Source organism: Haliotis rufescens, unplaced genomic scaffold (assembly GCF_023055435.1).
Source record: "Haliotis rufescens isolate VD_foot unplaced genomic scaffold, xgHalRufe1.0.p SCAF_3, whole genome shotgun sequence".
Classification (NCBI taxonomy): Eukaryota; Metazoa; Mollusca; class Gastropoda; order Lepetellida; family Haliotidae; genus Haliotis; species Haliotis rufescens.
Window position 1 is genome coordinate 33766198 of NW_025964001.1, and position 12485 is coordinate 33778682.

Sequence of the window (12485 nt, forward strand, 5' to 3'; positions counted from 1 at the left end):
TGTAAAATAGTGTAAAGACAAAAAAACATTTATCAAGTGAAATAAGAATTCTACCAAAATAGCTTCATTGAAATTCTGGAAACAAACCTAATCTTTATAGGAAGTTTTACAAATTGGATGAACAGGAGCTATTTCATCTATGAAATGATAATATTTTATTCTACTCAATCTATAAAGATAATAAACTGAAAACCGGGCTTGTCACAATACACAAGCAATTATTTTCAGCTGCTCCTACGTCATCAACAGGCCTGCATGTCCGTTTTGTAAAGAGTTCTGGTCCAGCATGCAATATTATTACACTAATTTATAAAATTCTTATAAAAATAGTTATGATAAAAAATATACAAATCAAAATGCAATGTAAGTAATGTTTTAAAAACCTGAGTACAAACATGAACGTCATTTCCATTTTTTTTATAAATATTAATTAATGTCTTAGAATAAATTAAACAATCAATCAAATCGACTATTTGAAATATTATTTCCAAACAATTCCAAAATGTTTTCAGAAGCTCTGAATACATTCAGAACACACCAGGGATGACCGTATAAATGTACCCTATATTTTTCACGTATTTTTAAAATTTATTTTTGAAACGGAGACTATTCTAGCTGATGGTTTGATAAAAAATCAGCTCAACAGAGTAATATGTGCAAAGAGAACTAAAAAAAAGAGATCACAGAAACTTGCACACTAGAAACTGCAATATGTACATATAAAGATAGAACATGAAAACGTATGAATATTTTCTCAGGTTGGACAAGTACAACATTTTTCTGAAATGTGGCTATAAATATGCAAACATCCACAAAACAATAGAAGCAATGGATAGAATATTCTTGTATGCCATATTTGCATCACATGATACTGTTTTTCTGGGTGATGTCACATACTATTTTGTACTCATAGTGAACCAATGATGGAGGTGAGATTTAGATGAATTCCTCATCTTGCAACCAGCTTCAAACTTGTTGAAGTTAAGGCTGAAGACCTAGGTGATGTATTTATCACAAAAACATACACTAAAACCTTTGTTGAAGAATATTCAAACACAAATATCAATTTCTCTATATCAGCACAACAATATTGGAAAGTAAAGTACAAAGTTTGATACAAAATATATAAAGATGTAAACACTTTATGATGACTACTGAGTGGCTTTCTCACCTTGAATACCAGAATTACTTACATCAGATTTCTACAGAACATTTAAAAATAAGCTAAAAGACGACTTCCAAGGCATTGTACCACAGAGAGGTCTTGGCTAGTAGTAGGACGATACACTGATGCATCGGTGGATCACAATTTTTTATTTCTCATTACAAGTATTGATCACAGTCGCACACTATGTAAAAAATATCTATTCTTACCTTAAATGTTTGCTTTAATGACTGTTCCACTATACACTAATCAGTAGTGCTTATTAATAGTGAAAACCCAAATATTTTCATTTCTTGTGCCATACTTGACACTGCCAACTGTAATTCGTCAGTGTGCCAGGTATTTGGCCATCCTGTCTATGAAAAAGATGGCTTACGCACCATCATGAGTAAGGCACCGTGATACGTATCGGATCTCACAGTTTGTGTATCATCCCAGCCCTAGTCTTGGCATTATGACATTGGTAGAACACAGACTTGCGACAGTCCCTATGCTAAGAGCATGTGGAGCAAGGCCAAGCTTAGTTACCAGAATAGTCCACATATAACATGTCACATTAATAAAACAAGGTGACAAAATAAAATACACATATTACCAGTATGTTTCAACAGTAACAAGGAAACCCAATGTTTCATTTCATTAATAGATAGATAAAATGCTCACAGTGGAGATGGAGATCACAGGAAGTTGAGAGATTCAGACATGGTAAAGACAAAACACTACGCCAGGGTTACTCTAGTACAACTGTCAGATCTGTACTTTATTCATGGCAGCGTAGTACAGAAAAAGAAATATATGACTATATATGAAATATATGAGGTGAAAACAAGTTACATGTATCTCTAAAGAGGACTGGACCAGCTGCCAATAACACAACCATGAAACTATGTATATTCACAACAAGAAAATAAGCATGGAAGCAATGACATTGAGGATGAACTCTTTCAGTGGTGACTTCACCATGCAGTCATTGAACTTGACCAAGTCAGGAAATGGGCATTCTGAGATGGAAGATGTTTGTCAGGGTCACGGATGACGCCCTCATGGGATATGGGTGACTGGGGAAAAAACAATTTTCACTGTTTTGGCAGTATCCAAAGTCTAGTTCAGAAATAGCTCTAAGTGAAGAGGGGGGCATGGGTGGCCCAGTTGTCTAAGGTGGCAGGATTCACTGTGCAGAGTTGCGTCCCTTGGGCACGCCAGAAACCTATGATTGTGGGGTCGAATCACAGTTCGCCCCGATTATGTTTCTAGGTTTTTCAGTACCATACCCGTGCTCGTGGGTTTCACCCAAGTGGTAAATGTCTGAGTCCTGCATCACTTCGAGCTTTCCTCCCACATTAAGCTGACACACCGCAATATAACTGGAATACTGTTAAAAGCGGCATTAAACCCAACTCACTCACTCACTCACTTGAAGTGAAGAGGACTTCTGTTGAAAATGTAAACAATTCTATAGTGTGGTAATTAATGGCTGAAATGTAATCAAGGTAGGATGTTGGATGGAATTATGTTATTGCAAAGATAAATGTTCAGATTGTAGAGAGGTCTGATAAATTACATATATTTCTTGTGTGTGTGTGTGTGTGTGTGTGTGTGTGTGTGTGTGTGTGTGTCTGTGTACATAAAGGTACTTATCATACCACTGCAGCGCTAATGCAACAGTGGTACAGACATGGCCACTGTATCACAAGAGTGTTTTGGTTGCCCTCATCCAAACATCTGTTTATTCACTATAGCTTTGCTTCAGCATCCATCTTCTCCTTAAGTGCTTCCACCTGAAACAAACATACATGTTGTGAGGGAGACGCTGGTCATACTTGACTTCAGGATAAACTAGATGCACCAATGTGTCACTGTTATCACTAGCTGCAGTAACATAATCTGTAAACTAATACAATTTGTGATGTTGGTTTTTGTATAGTATTCCAGTGTTATCGCAACCAGTCTGTATATTATTGACCCTGTTCAAGGCAAACCAGTGGTTGATAGCATGACTAATGGCACATGCCAATTGGTAGGGTGACACCATCAGCCAAGTCGCACAGCCTGACCACCCAATCCCCAGTTGAGTCAACTCATATGTGAAATGAAGCACCATAGGGTGCTAGACCATCATGTTACCTTCAACAGCTTGTATACTACCAACAAACAAAAGGGAAATTGATGAAACAATAGTGAAGGTGTAATGATGACAAACGTCAGTAAAATATATTTTGGGCATGTAGATGAGTATCTGCTGTGTCCACCACGTTGGACAATACATGCATGACACCTTGATGGCATACTGTTGATATAACTTTATTGCCTTGCTATTGCTCACCATGTTGCCTCAAGAGCTACCTCAAGCTAGGTCATGTTGTGGGGTGCTGGGTCTCCCGCATAACCCTCTGCCTGAGAACATCCCTCATATTCTCTAATGAGGACATGTCAGAGGGCCAGTCCAATGTCAGATCAAAATTCCTGCTGCTAAATTCTAGCGAATTGAACGACAGGATGTCAACATTTCGTCAACATATCGCTGACCAGTCAAATGGCCTTTCACAATAACCAAATCAGTTCGCCTGTCATGTGTGATATATCCCCACACCATGACATTACTGCCCCTATACCCATCATGGCCAAGAATTGTTGCCCTAGCATACCAATTGCCGCTATGTTGCCAATGTTTTCTGCCATATGTGAATCTCAGGCATAACAATAGCTACATTCAAATCAATAGTTCCCATATATTTTGTTGGTAGTATATTTTCAAGGTTAAACTAGATGATCTGTACAAGCCCCATGAGTGGTTGGCTGGTTGGTTTGTTGTTTAACGCAGCAACTCGGCAATATTCCAGCTATATGATGGCGGTCTGTAAATAATTGAGTCTGAACCAGACAATCCAGTGATTAATAGCATGAGCATCGATCCACGCAATTGGGATCGATGACATGTATCAACCAAATCAGAGAGCCTGACCACCCGATCCTGCTAGTCGCCTCTTACAACAAGCATAGTCGCCTTTTAAGGCAAGCATGGGTTGCTGAAGACCTATTCTACCCCGGATCTTCACGGGTTCCCAAAAAGTGAGTTGAGTTCAGTTATGAGATAAAAAACAATACAAAAAGCATGGTCTTATCTTTCAGCACCATTTGCAGACCAATCAGAGAACACAATTTATAATGTCATGGTAGAATACCCCCTTGCACAACATTTCAATGAAATCAGACATGTCAGCTTAAAGTAGCCCTAAGTCAGCATGCAGAATGTTAAATATCTGTTAACTATCCCCCTTATGTAATTGAAACCGATTTTGTACACTTTAGCCTGCTGAACAATAGGGGTATCTGTTGCTTACCTCTTTTTTCATTTCATCAGATAAGGAACCAATACTGGTCAGCAGCTTTTTCAGCCATTGATAGGCTGCCTCATTCTCACTGCAATGATGCAAGGTCCGGGCACATTTTAATCGAACTTCATCGCTGTGGACACCTTCACTATCCAGTTGTTGCACCAAGGGCAAGGCTTTCTCGAACTGCTTGACACTGCACCACACAGACACGGACTTTCCTATCAGCATCTGGGAACAAGGACACAGTTTTGTAGCACAGCCATTCATATAGCTCATATTCTTGCTGGACTTTATCACTAGTTGTATCATGTTGTATCATGCTGTAAGGGCTCCAGGTCAATTTCTGGGTATCTGAACTCAAAATGTAATATGGTCACTAGATCACCATCTCCAATATTTCAAAACAGTACCTGGTATTCTAATAACCAAAACGCTGAAATTTTATGTGTGAAATGATGTGCAGTCCTTTATTTATTCAATGTGTCATAAGTGGAAAACAATTATTGTGGCCATCTGTCAAATCTTGGCAAAGTCAGAAAACTGGCTTTATTGCTTTAGATTATCTCATTTGATTTAAACGACACAAAACAATACTTTCTAGAATGCATTCAAGAGGAGAAAATATCCCCAAACTACTGAGTATATCTTCATTGTTGATAGTTGTTTCTACACAAAAATGATTACGTGCTACCAGAGACCATATAATAGAGGGACAGCCCTCCCCAACAGTTTATCATAAACCATCAGCGCTACGGTCTGGCATGGTAACTGATACACCCCGACACCCTGCTGTTAGCCTCCCTTTACCGCTGCAGATGCGCAATAGATGCGCAGACATTCACAACTGACCATTCTGGTAACCAAGTTAACAATATCACATAATATCCGGGGCTAGAGTTAATTCCCCAGCCAAGATTTCTCCGACTACGACCAGCAACAATCAAATAAAAGGACGTCTCTTTGCAGATTACAAAGATTTTTTATCATATCTCTCATTAGCACATGTCAGTTGGCTGCATATTATTTGCCGAAAATGTGTGTCTTCAACTACATTTATTTCAATTTACATTCGCCACAGCTTTGGACGACTTCATTCACTGGGACGATTTCGTCTTGTACCTAGATATACCACTTGAAGAATTCCCACTCTACGACCAGGGGTTGGTTTCGGATGACTCGTGGTCTGAATAGAATGACAGTGATGTTACCGCTACCAAGCCGTCAGTAATACCTCCCAAAACGTTTCACTCAAAGAAAACAATAGAAAATGAAAATATGACGGCTGTCTACGAGCGTAGGTTTTCGAGGCGTGTGAAGAAAAAGCCAATCCGATATTTGTTTTAAAAATCAGTAAATATATCTCATTTTATGCTTCAATTATAAAACTATTATAAATAAACAAACATACCAAATCTACTACGAATGCCACAGAAAACTACGATCCGGTAAATTGCACAGGAACTCAGGAAGTGTAAATATACAACTCATCCAGATGCAAGCAAGACACTTGTAACAGATCACCATATTCCCGATGTCCACAAAATATGTCTCCAGATTATCTTCATATCTTATAATAAATCCAGGCTAGATTTACGTGCAAAAATGCATGGTCACTGGCTGGTGTAAATGCTTTACTTTTAGCCAGAAAAAAAATGACGCCATGACTTTATTTCATGTAAATTCGCTACTATTTTATAATGCAAATAGGTCCAATGAATAAAAAATATACATTAAACTACGAGCGTTGTTAAATGAATTTTCCGACAATGCGCTTCGCAGGTAATCAAATGTTATTGGTTAATGCCAGTTTGGGGCTAGCAGTGATAATGGGGTTTGCCGGAGCTACAGAAGATAACAAATATAAACGATTGTGTTTAGGCCCAGATCATATAGCTCATAATTAATATTTACACGGTATATAATAAAAAATAGATTAAATGTAGTCATGATTAATAGAGACAAAATCTACAGAATATAACAAATATAAATCATTGTCAAAATATGTAGTTTTCTTCAGCGCAATATGTAATAGAAGCCTAACTGAAACAAAGTTAATAGGTATGTCAACCTTACCAAAAAATGGCGAAAACAATGGTAAAAAAAATACTGATCTTACAAAAATAACTCTAATATCATACAAAATTAACACACTTTGTAGAATGTTTCAAAAGATATATTCGGACGATAATCACAGACAAAATGCATGCTATGTCGTCTGCTATATGGTAATTTAATTCAAAATATATGACGTAAAATATGGGTTTGCGCCAATAAATCATACAAAAATAACTACCGATTGTACCTAAATAACTTTGGTACCAAGCAAAAGGGGAAATCTTGATGAATGTAAAAATATTTATTTCAGGACTGATACTAGGAACACATTCGTCTGAAAGCATGCGAAAATTAAGAGTTGTGGTGTAATTATTTCGGAAAAAATACAGATTTAGTCGCATTTCTGGAGTCAAAATCAGAAATTTCGCAACTGCCCTAAATTTGTTAATGACACTAAACTAATTTTAAACATATCTCCTTTTTATACACCTCGGTAACCAAGGACTTTCATTGCGAATTAGTGGTTGTTATTAAAAATCACAATCTGCACTTTTGCCGATTTTACACGTGCGCCATTTTGCTCTCTCAGACAAAGACAAAGCGTGATCACAGTCATCAAATACAATGACAACCACATGCTTTAGGGCACCAACAAATCTCGGTTGTAATGTTGACAATGTTAAGAAATACATGAGTGTACATATGTATAGTGAAATATATCTTTTTGCATGGAAAAAAAGGCGACAACGATGACTGCAGTGAGCGCGTTTCTGCTCGCTTCCCGACAGTCTGCACAGAACAAGCCATAGCACTGATGATTTCGTGCATAGGCTAGAGGGCCGTCCCTCTATATGGTCTCTGGCGCTACCAAAAAAACCTTCCCAAGAACCAAATCATGCTCTACACCTGGGTGTAAGCAGGTGCAAAACAGAAAGTTCTTTCAGGTATATCATGGTGTGTCAGCTGGAAGAAAAATCGGAAGTGATGCAGGTCATAGATATGTAGCACAGTTTATCACTCTGGTGAAACCAAGATATTCTGCAGACAAACCAAGAATCATGATGAGGCCGAATCTGGAATTTGAATCTACTGTCATAGAAATCTGACATGCCAAAGGGACACAACTCCAGTGAATTGTGGTACCTCAGATGACTTGGCCACTCATGACCTCACCACTCCTGAAAATGATCTCAATAAATACTACCAAATGGAGAAGGCAAAGAAGATTCTCAGTCTGAAAATAATAATTGCCTAGTGATGAGGAGCTAGTTGTGGTTTACCTGGTTGTCTGGGAACTTGTGGAGTGCCCTGTCTATGACTTCTGCAGCAATACCAGGCTTGCCCTCCTCCTCACACCAGCCCACCACCTGTTCATATATCTCCGCTTCAGAACCCCTGGCAGTGAGGAACTCCTCCAACCCCTCCAGGTCCCCCCGGGCAACAAGGTGCACCCTCACTTTCTGCTCAAACAGGTCTTTGTCCCTGGGGAACCTGCAGACACAACATCGATATAGGGAGGATATGTGAAGCACTTAGAGGTGAGGTGAGTGACATATGAATGATATGTGAAGCACACAGAGGACAGGTGAGTGATATATGTGGAGGATATGTGAAGCATATGTAGGACAGGTGAGTGATATATGTGAAGGATATGTGAAGCACATGTAGGACAGGTAAGTGATATATGTGGACGACATGTGCAGCACATAGAGGAAAGGTGAGTGATATATGTGGAGGATATGTGAAGCATATGTAGGACAGGTGAGTGATATATGTGGAGGATATGTGAAGCATATGTAGGACAGGTGAGTGATATATGTGGAGGATATGTGAAGCATATGTAGGACAGGTGAGTGATATATGTCGAGGATATGTGAAGCATATGTAGGACAGGTGAGTGATATATGTGGAGGATATGTGAAGCATATGTAGGACAGGTGAGTGATATATGTGGATGATATGTGAAGCACACAGAGGACAGGTGAGTGATGTATCTTGAGAATATGTGCAGCACATGTAGGACAGGTGAGTGATATATGTGGAGGATATGTGAAGCACATGTAGGACAGGTGAGTGATATATGTGGAGGATATGTGAAGCACACAGAGGACAGGTGAGTGATATATGTGGAGGATATGTGAAGCATATGTAGGACAGGTGAGTGATATATGTGGAGGATATGTGAAGCACATGTAGGACAGGTGAGTGATATATGTGGACGACATGAGCAGCACATAGAGGAAAGGTGAGTGATATATGTGGAGGATATGTGAAGCATATGTAGGACAGGTGAGTGATATATGTGGAGGATATGTGAAGCATATGTAGGACAGGTGAGTGATATATGTGGAGGATATGTGAAGCATATGTAGGACAGGTGAGTGATATATGTGGAGGATATGTGAAGCATATGTAGGACAGGTGAGTGATATATGTGGAGGATATGTGAAGCATATGTAGGACAGGTGAGTGATATATGTGGAGGATATGTGAAGCACACAGAGGACAGGTGAGTGATATATCTTGAGGATATGTGCAGCACATGTAGGACAGGTGAGTGATATATCTTGAGGATATGTGCAGCACATGTAGGACAGGTGAGTGATATACGTGGAGGATATGTGCAGCACATGTAGGACAGGTGAGTGATATATCTTGAGGATATGTCAAGCACATGTAGGACAGGTGAGTGATATATCTTGAGGATATGTGCAGCACATTGAGGATAGGTGACTGATATATGTGGAGGATATGTGCAGCACATTGAAGATATGTGAGTGATATATCTTGAGGATATGTCAAGCACAAAGAGGATAGGTGGGTGATATATGTGGAGGATACATAAGGCACATAGAGAATAGGTGCATGATATATGTACAAACCTTCACAAAAATCGAACAATAGTTTATCATTGTTAATAATTCTAAGAATACTACCTCTATTACACATTGTCCCATCTGTTGTCATATAAAAGGGCACAATCTTGCCACAGCTTCTGAGGCAAGTTCAGAGTATCCAGATGTCTGCATCTTCTGTGTGATAATTTCCAGGCGGTTAGATGTAGCCTGGGCAGATTTTCGTGAAAAATGCTGGACTTGAGGGCAGATCTCGACGAAGTGGTAACTGTATAGGTTCATCCATTAGTAGCTTCAGTAGTCTGGGGAACCCTGCCCTGCTGGGCCATATTGGAACTATCAGTATTATTACGCAATCCGTCTCCTCCACCTTGTGGATGACTTTGTCTAGGAGAGACCATGGTGGGAATGAATAGGCAATCCAATCCATCTAAAGAGCATTGATCTGGTGAGCTCTTGGGTCGGGAACTGGGCTGACATAAACCGGAAGTTGGTTGTTCTGGCAGGTGGCGAATAGATATGTATGTGGTATTTCCCAGAGCTTGGTTATCCAGGTGAAGATCTGTGGATGTAATGCGCATTCTGTTGCCACTATTCTCCCTCAACCCGAAAGACTGTCGGCCAGTATGTTCAGTTTCCCGGGTATATGTCTTGCTTCCATCCGGCAAATTAAGGAGTCTGACAAGGCAAACAATCATGTAGTCTCCATCATAAGGGAGCTGGATCTGGTTCCTCCATGCTTCTGAATATAGGCCACTACTGTGGTGTTGTCCGTGGCTGTGAGAATGGATGATAGATGAAGATGTATCCTCCATTCCAGGATGGTGTGATATATGGCCTTCATTTCCCTGCAGTTGATACGAAGGTTTTTCTCCTCTTTATCCACGATCCCTGCACTGTGAGATCGTCCACATAGGCGCCCCAACCCGAATCTGATGCATCTGTGAATATATGGTGTTCTGGCATTATGCCACTTATCACATGTTGTCTGTGATTCCACCAATGGAGGTCTCTTAGTTATCTGGGAGGTAACTGAGTCTGGAACTCTAGGCCATAAGATCGTATTGACCCATGTCTGTAGATCACGTAGCATCAGCCTTCCTCTGAAGGTCATATCCTGTAAAGATGTTAAGTTGCCTAGAAGAGACATCCACCACCTCAGCGACTTGCTGGGTTGACTTGAAAGTGATTGAATCATCTTTATAGTCTTGTCGAATCGATCCTCCGATGCGCATAGATATTCCCTGTCTAGCTGGAATCTTGCTCTGATGTATTTAATGTCTTGAACCCGAGTAATCTCTGATTTGGATGGATTGACTAGGAATCCTAGGTAGGTCATAAGTTGGACCAAGGAAGTCATCCAGATAGCCATGGATTTGAACTAGATGGAGGTGAGCAAACTTGATGACTGGCACTGTAATCCTGGTGAATAGCCAAGGGGCTATTGATATCCATGAATGGTAGGACTTGGAATTCGTAGCATCGGCCATTGATGGCTAAGCGTAGATACTTCCGAGATGAAGGGTGTATTGGGACGTGAAGATAGGCATCTGTTAGGTCTAGGCTGATAAGCCAGTCCCCTTTCTTCAACGTCGACCATAATTTCTGTATGGACTCCATCTGGAATTTTGGGGGAGGTACCAGATATCTCTTGTAGAGGGTCTTTAGGTCTATTATCATCCTCATCTCAGTTGTATTTTTCTTGGGGACTCAGAAATCCGGAAGATAAAAACCCTTGGTGTTGTTGCTTTCTTTCAGTTCTTTCAGTTCCTGCAGTTCGTAAACGATACTTTTTCAAAGCATATTGTGGTCTACCTCTTTCACATTCTTTTTAAAAAAAATTGAAGACGTTGCAAATAATTGACTTCGCGTCGAGTGATGTTCTCATTGTTTCAGGTATAGCAATCACGCATCTATGGTTTGCTCAGCAAGCCTTACGTCACTTTCGCACATGAAACTCGCCCACCTGGCTGTTCTATGAACAACTGGTCCTCCCTGGTATGGGATGGCGAAAAATGTCAACAATATGATGATCGTTTGTTAAACAATATTTTTATTCGGGTGTCCAAAATTATGAGACAAACCATCAGAGTTGGTCTGTCCAATTCATGTCGCTGTGCACATTTTGGTTTTGTTGCAATTATTAGATTTTGAATTAGTGAGCAATTCATCAGTCTCAAATGGAATCAAACAGACTGTAGTTTTTTAAAACTGATAAAAAGAACATTCTGGAATGGCTTATAGATGGCCTATATTGTATGGATATAATCATAATACCCGTAACTGTCGTTTGGAATACCCTCTGTTAAATATTTCGAGGTTGCATTAGTTCCACGAATGTATAGCCTTCGGTGTAATCTTGTTGAGGTGAGTTATCAGCTTGATCCTAAAAACCCTCTGACTCTGCCTCTGAGTGGCCTTGGGTGTCTCCCCTGTGGGGTGGATAATCGTAGCACTCTGCTTCTACCCCGTAGGTTTTGTCATCATCCGATGACCATGATTCCAGTGTAATCTGTCTCCGTGTGGCTTGTGGTCAGTAGTTATGCGGTGGCTGTCCTCTCAGCTGGCTGGCCAGCTGGCTGAGTATACATGTGTAGTCCATGCAGCTGGCTTGGGAGCCTTTGGTTGATGAAAGTCATATGGTAAGCTGTGGTCGGTCGGCTCAGTAGCCGTGGATGGCTGGCCCATGGAGTCCGTGCTACACGGTATCATAATGGATGGCTGGCTGGACGGCTTATCAGTCGGGTGGGTTGCCATGGAAGGCTGGCCCATGGGGTCCATGTGACCACCGTGCCGCGTCTGGCTGGTGTGGCTGGTGTGGCTGGATGGCTTGGTTGCCGTGGATGGTATTGTCCCATGGTAGGGTGAAGCCTACTGGCTTATACCCAGTTGATAGGCTGGCTGGCCAGCTGGCTCAGCTTGCTGGTCTCTTGTAGAAGGGACTACAGCCATGGGAGAAGATCTGATAGTCTTTGCCCTAGCTATCTCCTTGATCTTTCCTATCTCTGTGTTCATTGATGGGAGCTTTGTCTCGAGCATGCCCTTCACCATCAACTGCTGTTCTTTGAGCAGTTG

The 12485-nt window shown here is 40.5% G+C and overlaps 1 protein-coding gene across 1 annotated transcript in view; it reads right to left on the reverse strand.

Moving 5' to 3' along the window:
- Nucleotides 1–2505: 2505 nt before the first annotated feature.
- LOC124119774 (TPR repeat-containing protein DDB_G0287407-like) overlaps nt 2506–12485 on the reverse strand; it is a 57557-nt gene continuing 47577 nt past the window's right edge. The window contains exons 25-27 of the mRNA XM_046482410.2: nt 7836–8046; nt 4507–4728; nt 2506–2943 (exon numbers count right to left, since the gene is read on the reverse strand). Coding sequence (XP_046338366.2) covers nt 2899–2943; nt 4507–4728; nt 7836–8046 — 478 coding nt within the window. The 3' untranslated portion in view covers nt 2506–2898. The remainder of the gene's footprint in view (nt 2944–4506; nt 4729–7835; nt 8047–12485) is intronic.